Below are 16,571 nucleotides of genomic sequence, written 5' to 3' on the forward strand. Positions count from 1 at the left end.
GCGTCACTTTGGACTGTTTCTCACTATCTTCTGAATTTTTGCAAACACAATTATGTGATAGTGAGATACTGCTTATATATTAAAGGCAGACAATAATCATATAATCATATAATACCCTCAACTGCCAGGTACACTTGTACAATTGTATGTAATTCACTGCAGCACTTCCGCCTTAACATCTGTGTTTATGAAGCTCAAAATGTTTCAGTTTATAGTGAAATTGTCATAAATGTATAAATTCAATTATATGTTTATTATTGAGGCCATAGTTAAGGAGAATGAACACACATGGGAGCTTTTACCTCTAAACTTTAACCAAAGACACACATTTGCGACACAATCCCCCTTTTTACCCTTTGCCCAAGAGGAAAGATGATTGCATACTGGAATAGGATGGGAAAAGTTAAACTGGGATATGCAGTAAGCTACAGATTCATTCACTTAAATCCACAGGAAAGATCAAATGATCATGTTATGACATGTTCAACACTTTCCAAACAGAAAACACTAAACAAAGATAGATTACATAACTCTTTAGTTTCTTTGTTGAGACATGTTTAATGATGCGTTTTGTTGAACTTAATCAAGGCTCTCCACTTTCAAGGTTAAAGCAGGTAGGTACAAGGTATTCTGTTAAATGTCGGCTATGAAATAAATGAGTGTATACATGCGCCTAAAACGAAAGTCTCACCTTTGCTGCTGGGAATCAACACTATAAGTGAAGTTAAACTGGATGTTGTTCTAATCACTTATCTTTAAAATAATGCCTGAGGCGACTATATGATCATTCCAGTTGACATTAGAGGTCTAGTGTAGCTGCATATAAAGTGCTGCTGCCTAATAGTTTCCAGCAGATTTCACCACATCCTGCCATTATTTTTGCATGATTTGAAGTTGTGAGCACCAGCACTGATAGCAGCAAAGGTGTATTACTAAGGCTGATGTGACTAGTCAACTGACAGAAAATTATTCAGCAACTGTTTTGAGAATTGATTAATTATCAAATTTCAAGCAAAACTGCCAAATCATCTCTGGGTCAAATGTGACGATTTACTGCTTGTCATATGTGGCAATAAACAAGGTATGTTTAGGTTTTGGACTGTCGGTCACACAAAGCATAAATTTTAAGGTATCACAGGAAATTGTGATTATTAGAAGTAGTGATTTTTGTACAATTTCCTGGCATTTTAGCAATCACAGAATGAGGAAAATAATCTGCCGGTTTCCTGATAATGAAAATAATACTTGGAGCCCTGTATATGTCAGAAAGGACAGCAAGGAACAAAGTCGACTGCATCACTTTGGAACTCTTCAAAATAAACAGTGTTCTTTATTTCAAACTAAACAGTGGGAATCCATAACAGTTTATTTTTGAGGTACAATATAACACATATATACATAAAAACACAATGCTACAACCTGAAACAGTTTGACCTATTATGCTATTCACAACAGTATAACTTTTTGGATCTGCATGAGTGAGAACAGCTCAACTTGCCATTCCTCTAAAATTTCAAGGACTCAACTTACCAATGTAATATTTTGACTAATCTTACATCAGAAAACCAGGAAGATGAAAGAGCCATTTCGTTGTAACCCTTCTTCTGCCTGTACCTCTAAAACTACCCATCACTACCAAAATAACCTGCTTTATAGACCTTTGAACATGTCACAAGACTGATGATTTGTGGCCTGTAGTATCAACCTAAATTGAATGACTTTTTTTTTTTTAAACTCCATAATTATCATGCCAGTCAGCACAGAAGAGTAGGCTGGGGCACACGCTGTCATTCAGGAGAGCTGCATCTAATTAAACACTGGGAGAATTATAATGACTACTTTTCAGGGAGCACGGCTGAACCTCACCCATGTTTCGCATTCCCTATCTAAGTAGTAACAAGCACATCTGCCATCAGTGCTGGACTTGCAACTGCAAACCCACAATCAGTGCAACCTCAGGACCACTCCCTTGGAGGGCAGGACTCAACATGGTCATTTACAACAATATGGACCACCTTGTGTTCCTTGGTAGACTCAAAATGGTTTTTCCAAGTTAAATTTACACTATGACTCAACTATCTGCAGAGGTCAGAGTTCACAAACTAGCAATACTGGTACAGCCCTAAACTCAAGCTGGGATGTCATGTACCTCAAAGCAGCCATGTACTGGGAGGTAGAAAATGTACTGAATCAATTGGGTGAAAACTCAAATGTTTTAAAGCACACAGTTTAATCGCCTAATACATAAACTTGTCCTTTTCAGGTTTTATGCCATTTTTGGCTAATGCATCTATTCACTGCCGGTAACATCTTTATTTTTCAGCTTTGTATTCTAGTTAGTGGCAGTTTGCTACACAATTCAAGCTATGGTGGATTATATTGCATGCATGATGTCAAAACACAAAAGTCACTTAAACTGATACAAAATACGACGTCAAGAGAAAGATCAGCCTTTGAAAATCATTTAACTAATACTGAACAAATTCCTTGTTTGTTTCACAAGAACGCCACATAATAGTAAATGATTTCTTTTACATATATACAAGGAGTAGGATGCAGTGTTAATGACAGTTTTTAAGTAGTTTTAAGGCAAGACTAAGGATGTGGTATATGTAAAAAAAATTGTGCTACATCACTAAAGAGGAACCAGCTCAGGTTTGTTTACCCTGCACACCGGACATGCTCAGCTTGTTACACCATGTCTATACAAAGTCACTCATTACACTGCCTCTTTTTACATGGTAGTTCATGTGAACCTATCAACATTAGGTGGATTAATCTCAGGCGAGAACATGTTCTGTACAAAACAACAGCAATTCACTTTGGTAAAACTTTGTGACTTATGTCTCAAGGAATTAAAAAAAAAATCCCCACTTTATCCCTGAAGCATTCTTCGATTCAGTGTTTCTTTTTGGATACTTCAAATCTGAATGAATCATGGGTAAAGACTGAAAGTAAAAATCAGCTAACTGACACTTATCCAGTGTTTAGCTTATCTGACTGCACCTGAATCTTAAAGTTGGTATTTCTATTAGGTGTTCACTGAAGAGCTGTCAGTGACTTATGTAAGAGCACAGATATTCAGGCTTCACTTTACATACAGTGTGAGTTGGCATCAACAGCATCAAACAGCACAGACTCTTGGTCCTTGAGTGTGATAGAAACAATGTCAAGATGCAACATTTTATCAAACAGATAACACTAAATACTGAATCTGGAAGTCATGTAGCCGTACATAAGCAACTTACTCCATTCTGTACTGTACATGTTAAATTATAAATCCTGGTGATACATGAACACAATACACTGCTACCTGCTAGCTCCTTCTTCATAATAACAGCACTCAGAACTGCACAACGAAGGAATGTGTGTCAAGAGGAGTGTAACCTCACAGCCCAATGAAAGAGTAATTTACTTTCACTATGAGGCTTCTTGTTCTCGTTTGTAGAGGTTGGAATGTGCGACTGTGCTCCTCTGTTCAGTACTGGGGGTTAAATTAGTTATGTCCCGAGGAAGGGGGCAGGGAGCATCCATTGGCCAAGTAATGCCCCAAGCCTCAACTATATATTCATCCAAACTTTCTGACCCCACATATGTGATCTGTGCTCAGCTGTTCCCTCCCTCGAAGTATCAAGCAAGGATCTTAGATCTTCTTTAGTTTACGGCCCAGCTGGTAGTAGTAAGCCATGGTGACCACCAGGAAAAGCACTCGACTGAGGAGCAGGAGCATGGCAGCGTTGGGCAGGATGCCAATCTCCATTAAGGTGATGGATGTCACTGAAACCAAAGGAACAAAAGGCTTTTATAAGGCACACCACACATGATTTCCCTACCTTTATTAACCTATGAAGATCAGGTCTTAAATAACAGGGTCACATTTATTCAAGTTGGTCTTAAAACAATATGCATATTATGTACACTGTCTTTAGTTGTGCAACAGCTACATTTATACAAGATGAGTATAAAACAGTCTTGATTTCATGATGTGTATGATTGTATACGGTGTATTGTAAGGCATGTCAGACTGTGCAGTAAATGTGAGTGAACTGTAGCTCTATGATGTAAATATAAAAAGTACATGAGGTCACAGATATGTCACTAGCCTGTCTCATACATCTTGCTGTTCCTTCTCACCAGAGTCACACAGATGGTTCTTTATTTCCATGTCCATGGTTTTAACTTGTGTGTCCATGGATGTACTAACAAGGTGTTGTTAGATTGCATTAGTCTTAGCGTGATGTACCTAATAAACTGCCAACTGGCCATGCAGCTATGTGAGTATTATTTAAAGACAGATTTGAAAAAGTACTAACTTATCCATAAACTAAATGTAAGGCTGTGGCTCCACACACCCAACACAAGAGGGCAGTATCAATACATACATAACACATTGGCAAACTCAATTCTGACTAACTGCTTTTCTCAACACAGTAGCTAACAAAGAGAGGTACAAGAGGTGGTCTCCGAAGCTGTGATTAGAGACAAAAAAGTGCAATCACCTAGGAACTGCACAGCAAAATAGCAGCCTTCACTGAGCAGAGTCCACTGAATGATGATCTTCTCAGCTGTGTAGAGACCATTCCACAAGATGAGGGACAGGCCTAGAAAAAGGATGCAACAAAAAAGAATTTATAGGCCTAGGGCCATGGGAATGAGGACAGAAAAAAAAAAAAAAAAGAGAACTCGTACACACTGAACACCAACAAAACTATCAAGCACTATTCACTTGCAGCTGTACTCCAACTATAACCTATGACGCCATGTACACACAGTGATAATTAGCCTATTATTCAGCTTAATGCTCTGACTTATTGATTCTGATAATAGCCTCTGCTCAAACATTTCAATCCCCACAATTCTTCCAGCTGATTCTCCCATACTTCACTCCACCCCCACACACCCCCTCCACATTAAGGCTATGCAAATGAGCAGCGGTCGGCAGAAATGTGGGAGGGCTGATGGACTGTAGTCTCATCTTTCAGCACCTTTACCACTTTTATAAGACTTTATCTTTGCTAGCCCCCACAGCCCTTCTGACATTTAAAATAAAGAAGCCAGACTTATGAGGCTGAAAGCTGGTTGTTCACTTATTCTTTCATTTAGGGCTTTATCTCTCCTGAGGCAATGCAGTAATCATACAGAGGTCCATGCTTGACTTGTTCACATTTTATATAAGATTTAACAAGAAGCATAAACATGCTGGAGTACATTATGTGGTTTCTTATTACTGCTATAAATGTCTTGTGAGGGAGGAGAACATTAGGTGGATGAAACATTTTGTGCTCCTATGTTTATATAAGATCTAAGTGCTGACATTCTGACATAAGTTATGGTCTGATTTAGCTGAAATTGACAACATGGCAGACTTTACTGAGTAAGGCGTTGCTCTCACCCTTTGTTCTTTCCTTCACTTTCTCTGCTTACTTTCCCATCAAGGAGTGACCTGTGTGCTACCTGCCTCCGTGTCAGTCACACTGTGCCTCTTCACAGAGCCATTCTAATCACTGACTGACTCACAGACATGTCAGGCAGCTTTGTCTCAAACTAAGGCCATTAATATAATTGCTTGCATCTCCAATACACTTTCTCGGTACCAGGGGAGCAAAGTACAAATACCATAATTATCTGAAATATTTATGACGATCAATTGTCTCCTGTGGATAGCATTAAGAGCAAAAAGCTTAATTTAATGTGTAAAGAGAGCTGTAAAATACGTTTCCTCTACTCAAATTTCAGGCCAACTCTCCACCCAATCCCAACCCCACCCCCAATACATACACCGTCCTGCCACCCTCTGATATACGAGGCCACAGAAACTGAAGTGACTGGGGCCACTGCTGTGAGATTTCTGGAGAATTGGTCTCTCTGTCCCTACCACGCCCGCACAGTGAACTGTAGACACTGAAATGAATCAAGAACTGAATCAAACTGCTTTCTGTTGGAGGCTAAAGGAACGATTTTACAGCAAGATAGCTTCTTGTACATTGTCTGAATGCTTAAGTGTAAATTCTAATGAATGCATTAGATGGCATTATAACACAAGAGACCACATGCAGTAGAGCAGTGTGTATTTTTAGCATATATATATATATATATATATATATAAAAAACATTGTGTGTCAGCATCAGTGGACTCCTTCATGCATAGCTGCCGTAAATTCACTGGATGAGGAAGCATGAATAGATTTATCCTGTTATTATGTGTTTGTCGTTCCTTCATCTTCAGAGTAAAAACTTACTAAGCAGTGCTCCTCCGTATAGGCGAATGGAGATGCTAGTCGTGGAAAGTTCCTCCTCAAAAACAACCTCATATAGCTGGTTAGGAAACACAAGGGCCTGTGTAAGAAAACAACATAGCTCTGTCATGTCAACACAACAGCACTGTGTCTTCCCCAGACACCCTCACAATGGCCCCACAATGCAGCAGAATTTCTGTTTGAGAGTTAGAATCACTTTGCACTGAGAGTATTCAAGTAGTATGGCTGATGAGATGTCTCTCACTGATGGCTTTGCCTACAGTAACATGATTATTCTTTATTTTAAAGAGTGATTTTACTCCCTACTTAACAGCACATTTTATTGACTGAGATTATTAAAGCTGAATTAAAACTTTATTAGCCATTAATGTAAAACTATGCAGATAATTTAAACAGCACTTACCATCAGGGCCATAACTGTGAAACCCACTGCTGAGACGAGTATCCACACCCTAAGAACAGAGACATTTCTTGACATACTGTATTCTTCCTTCAACTGATATTGATTGTACATTTGTTTTCTCAGCATTTACAAGATGTTGATCTTTAATTGAAGTGGTACATACTGCAGCTCAAATCTCACCTAAGCCCAATGGGCTCTCGCACTGCAAACTTCATCTCATTTCCAAGCATCTGACTGATCTGTGAGTGAACAAGACAAGACAAAAAGAAAGAGGAAATTAGCTATAGAAGGGAAATGTAACAGGTATCTGTTATGGCAGCCTTTAGCAAAGCACCATATAAAGAACAAAGTGCCCTCCAGTATTTCATATTGCCAACACATTAGTAGTAAGCTACTGCAAAGTAGTACATTAAATAAAGAAGTGGAGAGAAAAGAAAAGAGCGGCTGAGAAGGACTCATTAAGATATTAATTAGAGACAATATATGTCTTCACCTTCTTAATTAACCCCTGAAAATTAAAAGGATATGTCATAACATCTTGCAGCCAGTTCTGGATGAATAACCAACCATAAGTCTCTGCCAGAAGATAAACCTTATTTGCTACAAATTAACTTAATCCTAGCAACACGAGTATCACGTCATACTCAATTTATTATGCTGAAGGTCTGAGGCAGTTAGTGGGAGAACATTTTGACATACTGAAAGCTGGAAAAGTGTCACGCTGGTTCTTAGTTCCCAAATCTTTATTCCAGTTGAAGAAAAAAAAAAATACCAGTTAATATTTCATAAAATGCCTTAAAGAATGATTGTTATCACACATAGCAATATTGCAAAGAGACAGCCAAGTGTGGTCCTAGTAATACCGTATCTGTTAGGATAAGCATCTCTTATTAAGAAAGCTAGATGATGGAATGGTAATACTTGGCAACTTAATATCCAACTCTGCTCCATGAGGTGTAATATATTCATACGAACCTCTCCCAAAATACATGTTTAAAGTAAACTAAAGCAGACTAGTATAGTTAAGTGTTGAAACTGAAAATGTATCGTACCAAACATTTGCTGCTTCCAGCTTCAAAAAAGTATGGATTTTATACCATTGCCAACTTCAATATCTTTGTGATTCAGACTGTTGTTCAGAAAAAAACATGCAGTTTGAAGACACTACCTTGGGAAATTATGATGTCATTTTTTAGACCACAGTTAAATGATTAATTGAAACAATACTTACTGGATACGGAAATGAACCGTGTGTACTGTGTAAGTTTTTAATTTGACATTTAGCCAGTTCAAGTACAGTGAATAACTTTAAACTGCTAAAGTTAAAAAGTCACTAAGTCAATTTTAAGCATAATTTGGCAAAAATAAATAAATAAATAAAAACCAATTACTGTCCAGACTTTTCAGATGAAAAGCGAAAGCAAAGCAGCCTAAACATGCAACACATTTGATTTGATTTCGACTGGAGAAAGAATGCCACAAGTTGTTTGGCTGTTGGATTGGTAGTGTACATGTCACCAGTATAGGATGCAAATGAAGAAGAGCTCCATATAAAAACCTTAAACTCTGTGAGCAAAAGCACCAGGTTGTATGAGCATGTCAGAAGAACTCTAGGTCCTTTACACACTCTGACCTGGCTCCATAACCCAGTCTACTGTATGTGCATCTGTATATGCAGATCTACATACAGACATAGAAAGAGAGAGCACTCATCCTTTTTGCATGTTATTGGAGGACAAAAAGTTTATAAATGTTACTGAAAAAATTTAATTCAGACTTCAAATAGATAAGGCCAGGGGGTACTGTACACAAACTGTCTGGGAGAAACCACACAGAGGGCTTGTAGGAACGAACAAAAACAGTTTTCTGCCTGAACAAATAGTAACCCACAGAGAAATTAAATTTGTTGGCTGGCTGAAAGGTTGAATTCCTTCATCCAAAGCATTCAGGTCATATTATTCCCTAGTTGTCTCTTCATCATTTAACATCCTTCCCTCAAAAAACAGTTTTTCCTCTTGCAGTCAGACATAACATCAGTGTAACTAAAAATAAATTGGAGCATAAAATCCACTAAGACAGAGAAGATGAATCACTTTCTGGCTACAGGGAACTTAATACCAGCTGGAAAGTAGTTTTCTGTTTGATTAGCCTGTGAAATGTCATAGTGAATGAAACAAAATGATTCATGCAATATATGAGAAAGAATGAGAGAAGCGCTGCTGAGGGATGTGCCTTAGACCACTTTGCACCATTTAAATATTACCAAGTACATGACCTGCAAAAACTTCACAGACAACTGTACTGCATTCCATCCAGTTGCTCTGTCAGATCAATGGGAAGAGAGATACTGTATCTTCATGCATTTAGGAAAGGTTAGGGTCTAAAATATTACTGTTATGACTGTCAGTGAGACATTATCACAAGCAAGATACAAATTAAAAACTAAGAATTAGGTGTTAAAGCACAGTAGGTGTTTTACAAATTAGAGGGGTTTACTCTGATCTAATGCATAGCAGTGAAACAAGGTTCATAGCATTGAACATCGGTTTCATAATTTTACATGTGATTCTGAATACATCTGCCATGATGTATACAGAAATACCCTTATTAATGGTGTGGCCGTAATTTCACCTGTATTGTTGCTGCTCTCAGAGCATTTTAAGGATTACATGCATCACTCCACTGCAGTAAAATATACAATGTTTACACATTTAAACAAAACACACGCAGCATTGTTTCATGCACACATACACAAAAGGAGTGATGCCAACGGACTGCAAAGCTGCTTCTGAAGTAGCTTTGAGGATCTAACATTTCATGACACAGAAAAAATGGAAAGATATGGAAAAATATGGAAAGATGTAGGCTTTGTTTACAATCACTCCCTCATTCACTACTGCCTTTATAAAGTACACTTAATAGTTCACTGAGCTTTCAGACACTTACTCATTATCATTTTGTGTTATCGCCAACAGCCAGAGCCACTCACTGGGAATTTTGCCACTAATAAATTGTGAAGCACTGCATTGTGGGTTTGTTAGCAGAGTGCTCTGTAGCTGACACATTTACGCAGTCAGCATTCGGACACCACTACAAAATGGCAAAAACACTACATGGTGAGCAATTTCAGACACCGCCTTAATTTCTCTGGGGTGAACTGGAAGAAAAATGAATCTTTGTGTTCTGATATTTTCAAAATCTTAAACATTTCCTTTTTCGCCCATGGCTGCTGCTGCTGCTAGCTTTGATGTCAGAGTAGAACCCTGAAGAAAAGTCTCCTTTGAGACTAAATTCCCAAAGATGTTAAGATAGAGTAACACACTAGGCCCATTACATCCCTCCCTGCACTGTGGATGAAGTGCCTGTACATGAATTTGTCTGTGCCAGCGGTGATCACATGATCAGGTGAATCAGCGTTCCTGCCATGGTTTCAGGGGCTGTTTTTGACAGGAACACATAAATATTCATGACCGGCATGAAAAATACTCAAAGGAAACTGAGCACCAAATGACGGCACAGGGCTGGCTTGGCGTGAAACAGAGCGGAAGGGAGCTGGGGAGAAGTGAAGAAATAGGAAAAGAAATACACAATACTGTTTGTGGAGAGAAACGCTTAATCAGAGCCACTGTACCATGGCCTGGCTTTGTCATCAGTCACTTAGTCAGCTACATCCAGTAAACAATGGGCTGCTTTTAAGCCAGGAAGCATAAAAAAATATTCAAGAGTAGTAAAATCTATTACCCACCAACATAAAATTTGTTATCTGGGCATGTATGCTTCTCATCTGATGCAGTTATTAGTTTGCATTGCAGTTGCATTAAATAGATATTTCATATGTTTCAGTAGTAATTCCCTGAGAATCAAAATATACACAAAACATTGTGGTATGTCTCATTTATGAAGGCCTGGCCTCATGCTGAAAGAGTTTGGTTATAGTTACTGACTGTAGTATTGTTAGCACTGCACCAGTGAGTTAAAGAAGTTGTCCATAACACAACAGGCAACAATGGCAATATAATACAACACAGTTGCCCACATATATGGTAGCACAAACCAAAAGCCTCACTGAAGTATGAAAAACCGGGACCATTGTCCTATCTCTATGCAGTACAAGAAGCAGGAAGAGACAGTCAGCTAAATAGAGGACCACTTCCCTCCTTTGTTTAGGGTGACCATAGGGATAAAGTAAACTGTTTTCCCTCCAAGCAGGCACTTGCTATGTAGCTACAGTAGCCTTACATTTTTGAGCATAACCTCAAGAAGCTTTGTCAGATCAAATAAGCTTTATCAGAATGGATGCTGAGTGTTTCGCTGCCTTTTTCAGTATACTCTATGTATCTGTCTGAACCAGAATGTTCTGTGAAAGGGACCCGAGTGCCAGATGTCTGGGTTAGGCTAAAAAAAAAAGGAGAGAGAAAACAAACAGGACTAAGAAGAGGGGGCCGACATAGCATCACCACCTACCTATCAGCCACTGTATGCCTGCTTCCGTCTGTTGGCTTCTTTTCTCCCACTTGCTTGATTAATATTTCAGTGAGGAACAGTCTGCTCTGCCTGTGCTCATTCTAATGCAATCTGACAAAAAATCCACTGGAATCTTGATAATTGAGCCCTCTGAAACAAAATTAATTATCACGCAGCTCGATGTGCATGAATATCACAAATGTTTTTTGTGTCTAATAGCATTGACCCGTGTGCTCAAATACCTATGAGGCAAGAATATAATAAATGACAGGCAGAGAGTCTTCCAGGGGGGTCAGTCACATCAGGAGCTGCAGGACCTCATGGGATTATGTGATCTAGATTCGCTGAAGCATAAAGAGCAAATGCACACAATAGGATACTATGAGAGCGATGGGCAAATTAGAAGCCCACTGTGGCTTTTAAAAGGAATTCATAGCTCTTTATGAGGTCAGTGTGCTTCTATCGCTGACAAAGCGCTGATATTATCCATCTGACAGATAATGATTTAACACACACTTACAATTTTAACCAATCTGTTTGCTGCACTAATGCAATAGTTATTTGCTTTTGTCGTCTGGATTTCCTCCCACATTAAATAAAAAGTGACCGGAATATGGAATATTTTCATGTAAGGTAATCTGACCTTTGAGCGGTGCACTTCGCCATCATCATCCTCACCGCCGACTCCCAGAACCTTTCGGCTCTTCAGACGGCTTATCAAGTCTGTCTGACTGTGTTTCTTCATCAGAGGAGGGTGAGGTTTCGACGCCATGGTGCACACACCTGACAAAGAATTAAAAGAGAGGTAGACAGTTGAAAAAGTGGAAAGGCAATCACTGTGTGCATAGTGGTATTGTTAGAAGGGATCAATTAAATAGGCAAAGTGTGAGGATAAAGAAGATGGAGACGCCTCTACAGCACAGGCTGGACTTGTGACTTATGCAACACAATGACATGGATCTAGCAAACACCAGCAACCCATAAAACCTTCCTCTTTAGTCAGAGTGGAAGCAAGAGCCAGATGCCCTGGAGGCCTCCTACGAGGCCAGCAGGCACAGGTGCCTTCTCAAACAGCCAATGTATCTGACAGCAACACAGGCTATTGCTTTATATAAGCATATACTTCTCTCTCTCTCTCTCTCTCTCTCACACACACACACACACATAAATGGTTCTGGGCGTTCTGAAGACCAAGGGTCTCGCAGTCCACTGACAATGTGACTCGGTAAGAAGGTGGGACTAAGAAGTAACCTGAGGACCACTGTTGTGGGGCAGATACCGGATCAGCGCTAGTTTAATCCTGAAAGTCACCTTGGCTTTTCTAAATGTTATATATTTGCACAAATTAGATCATTCACAAACAATAAGCAACATGTGGAAATGTGTTTAAAAATAAAAATGCTTCTTTCAATCAAACTGCATTACTGAATGCATGCTCAGGGACCACCTGCAATGCCTTTGCAGACCATCAGGGGGCCGCGGACCACTGGTTGAAAACCCAGACAGTAACAGAACCTTGGTTACACACATGAATCCTCACTGGCCCTTTATTCCAACAACGATTCCATCATTTATTTTCTTTTAATGTTTGACACAGTGCTTTGCTTTAAGCTGTCAGCATGACTTAGTTTTATGCCTGCCGTTGTGATTAAAATAGAAAACACTGTAAGTCAGCAAGCCAGCTTTGTTCGTTTTTCCAAGTAATAAAAAACACATTTCATAACTGAGAAACTGGGGGGGGACTGGGCAACAGTCAAATCAAGAGAGATTATCATTATCAACTCAGTAATGTAACCTCCACTGCGGTTCAACTGAAGGCAAAAGGTATACACAAACGTGTATACACACACACAATGAAATGGGCTGTCTAAAACCTGATGGCTATTTCATAGGGCAATTCTCTCGAGCAGTAAAACAAGAGCAATTATTGAACTACTCTCCCAAGTATGGGAGAGGAAGCTATAACAGAGAGCTTTGTCCCCAGTAAAGACAAAAAAAAGTCGGCGTTACCAGGGAACAGCACAAAGTGCCAAATCATCACAGTAAGAGGCACAAATGAGAACATATTAACAAATACAGTTTGTTTTCTTACAGAGCCCAAATTGCACAGCTAAGCTGCATAAGAGTACAACAGGCTGCAAAAAAAGTATATTTAGTAAACTGTATTTTAAGGAGGAGTTGATTCAACAATATTTTACTTTATGAGGCTGTAGCCTTACTTGGACAAGTTTTTATTTTAAGATCTAATACTTTGTTCTATCACCCACTTGATGCCACCCCATGTGTTTGAGAGGGACAGACAGGTGGGAACGACACGGTCTGTTCATGTGAGCGCTCCCCTGTCTCAGAATTACACAGTCAGGCCTTAGAGCACTCCCTTATATTGACATGCAGACTGTACGCAGACCTGCAGAGGTCAAGGAAAGTTTCACTCTATGTATTCAAACATCTGTTGTCAAGATATCCCGCTTGGAAAAAAAGCTCGCGCCTCCCCCTATTCAGCGGAAAGAGGAGCCATAGAAGGAGAAAAGAAACACTGAACTTTGATACTCAGTCACACCTAATTCTCACAGCCGGGACAAGGAATCTGCTTGATGATGATACTGTGTGGTGTGCATAACCATCAACCATGACAGGCTGCAAGTTGTTTTGCAAAGTAAAAACTGGCACCAAGTTTTGCTTCACATTATCATTTTTAAAAAGACAAGCACTTCACTACAGAATATTAAAGATTTTTTTTCACTAAAAATAATTCAAGTTTCTTTCTTCCTCTTCACTAATTGTGAAGTTTAATACAAATATTTGTGGATGAATAGCCCAGACTCAGACTCACAGAGTGCGTTCCCACTAAGTTAGTGAGGGTCAGGGCTGTCCCACTGTGAAATTGTCAAGTCGGCATTTCTGCTGACTTTACCTGAGGTCAGATCATAGCGCTGCGACATAAAACACAGGGCTCCAAGCTCAGAAGTGTAATAAAGGTCAACAAATGCCATAAAAAAGAAAATAAGAGAATAACTAAACTAAATCAGTTTCAGGTGATGCCAATTAAGTCTTTGAGGGGGACTTTGAAGATTCAGTCAATGAATCAATTGGTATGCTCTCAAAATGAGAAAATTAGCCATGTGCCTCAGGATTAATTAGGTTATTAGATGAAAGAGAATGTCAACTAGACTAAATTACAAAAAAGAAAACTTATTTTATGCAGAAAAGTGACCAAATGTATTTTACAACCACTCCATTCTAAGAAACATACACAGAAGAATCATCGTTCCCTGCCTTGACCACCACATCACTTGGTTTATCTGAGGCACAGAGAAAACACCCACTGCGTTACTGTACATCACTATTAATAGTGCTAAATCACCAGCATCAGCCACTCACGGCAATGTGGCCCCAAGAATGCTGATCTGCTCCACTGTTATGACTCCATCAATATGTGATAAAACAATAAATAAGATACACCTCACTAAAATCATACATTGCTTCCAAAATACCCTTGCATCTCCCTCCCTTTGACTCTCCCCACCAGTGTTCCTTGACTTACCACAGTAATGCTGATGCAGTTGCCTAGCAACTGCCAATGGACCAATCGCTTCTTCATTTTTAAAAGCACCTTTCATGATAATCATGTCTCTGCTGTGAGCCACTGGTACTCAGCGGTCATCCTTCTTGCTGTCACAGCTGACATTTTAGGATACATGAAGAGACTCTGAACTGTATTTAGTTAACAGTATTGGAGACATAATTTTCTAATGACTAGCCATTTCTCACACAGTAAGACTTTAAAAGGTGCTAACTTGCTGCTTAAAGCGGGTAAGCTACCTTCTTGTCAACTACAACCACTATAACTAATGTTGCATGCTATTCATGTATCCCACTCCTCCCACATGGCACCGCAAAGCAGATCTGAAGGTGAGAACAAGGTTTAAGTCTTGTAAAACAACAAATTATTGAGTGAGCTAGAAAGGATGAATGGAAAAAAAGGCTGAAGAGCAGAAAAAAAGAGCAATCCATATTTAGACACCTGGGATTTAAATTTCAACAATCACAGATGATGTATCGAGATGCTGTCCAGATACAGCAGGAGGTTTGTTGTTGCATAGTAGCAGTGTCATAAAACCCTCTTGAAGAAATCTGTACTGTACATGCAAACATGAGTAGGTGTGTTCTCCCGGCCCGGTGCTCCCCTAAAGTAAGTAGCTTTGTTTAAGATGAACCTTTGGGGCATTAAATACAATTATCTTGGAACATAATTTAAGTTAAATGTGTGGGCATCCTTTTTTATTATCAACAATAATGATGATCATTGTTCCATTTCCAACTATATTGATGATCAAAAAACTGTTTTAGTCACTTGTCATGCATCAATGTCAAACATTCTCTGATTTCAGCTTCTTTAGAGTGAGAATTCGCTGCTTTACTGTTTTAGGCCTAGATCACTGTAAGCTGAATATCTTTGCATTTGCAAAACAAGGCAACCCACAGACCTAGCTGTCAGAACATAGTGAAAAAGTGCATTAGAATATCTGATATTTAATAGACAGAGTAATTAATCAAGAATATAATCACAAGATTTACCGATAACAGAAATAATACTTTAGACTAGATTCATAATTTATTTTAATGATAAAAAACTGTGAAACTTTGCAAGCATCCAGAAATAGGCCTACCTCCTAAACACTACTATTTTCAGCAAAATAAGAAACAATCTAAACATTCAGTATTGATAAATATGCTGCAATAGGAAAATTTTCTAGAATTAATCTGCAATATGCTATCTCTACTTGGGTATTTGCATTTTAACAGTATAATATGTGAAAGAAGATATGGTAACTTAAAAAAAACAGACTAATGTAGCTAGAGCACACTCACTCATCAAATATCAGCAACAGTGTGATTAATTCCCTGTTTACCAGACTCTCATGTATATCAACAAACAAGTCTACGTACAGCAAAGAGGCATATTCACCAAAAGTGTTGCATGTGGGATCATAATGCACATAAAAAAGCTGCAAGCATTTGAGAAATGAAGCAGGTATACCAGTGATGTATGCTGGAAAGCCTACTGTTGATGCAGTCTGAAGAGATTGGATTCATTAAACCTTTTGTGATTGTGCATGTCTTTGCAAAATATCAATGCGTTTACCACCCTGTGGGACAAACAAACACAGAGAATAACATATAAATTAATTAGTGTGCATGTGGAATAGGTCAGGTTAGTCCACCTGCTGTGAAGAATGAACCAAAAGCTTAAAGTTCAGTACCAGAAATAGCATCAGCAATAAACAAGCCTCTCTGTGTCTTCCACGGGCTTTGTGACAGAACATGTGCTTTGGAAATGAAAAGCTGCTGGGAGGAAGGGAAAGGTGAGAGAAACTCCTTGAGAGATCTCTGGTTAGTGACTTGAAAGATGTTCTGTAAAAAAAATTAATAATTGTATCATATGA

At 38.9% G+C, this 16,571-nt stretch overlaps 1 protein-coding gene across 1 annotated transcript in view; it reads right to left on the reverse strand.

The window, feature by feature from the left end:
- Window positions 1–1,295: 1,295 nt before the first annotated feature.
- The window catches only part of LOC109974425 (tumor protein p53-inducible protein 11), a 28,634-nt gene continuing 13,358 nt past the window's right edge, over window positions 1,296–16,571 (reverse strand). The window contains exons 2-7 of the mRNA XM_020624616.1: window positions 11,768–11,907; window positions 6,841–6,899; window positions 6,661–6,709; window positions 6,240–6,336; window positions 4,500–4,601; window positions 1,296–3,777 (exon numbers count right to left, since the gene is read on the reverse strand). Coding sequence (XP_020480272.1) covers window positions 3,644–3,777; window positions 4,500–4,601; window positions 6,240–6,336; window positions 6,661–6,709; window positions 6,841–6,899; window positions 11,768–11,896 — 570 coding nt within the window. The 5' untranslated portion in view covers window positions 11,897–11,907 and the 3' untranslated portion in view covers window positions 1,296–3,643. The remainder of the gene's footprint in view (window positions 3,778–4,499; window positions 4,602–6,239; window positions 6,337–6,660; window positions 6,710–6,840; window positions 6,900–11,767; window positions 11,908–16,571) is intronic.

Source organism: Monopterus albus, unplaced genomic scaffold (genome assembly GCF_001952655.1).
Source record: "Monopterus albus unplaced genomic scaffold, M_albus_1.0 scaffold7.1, whole genome shotgun sequence".
NCBI lineage: Eukaryota > Metazoa > Chordata > Actinopteri > Synbranchiformes > Synbranchidae > Monopterus > Monopterus albus.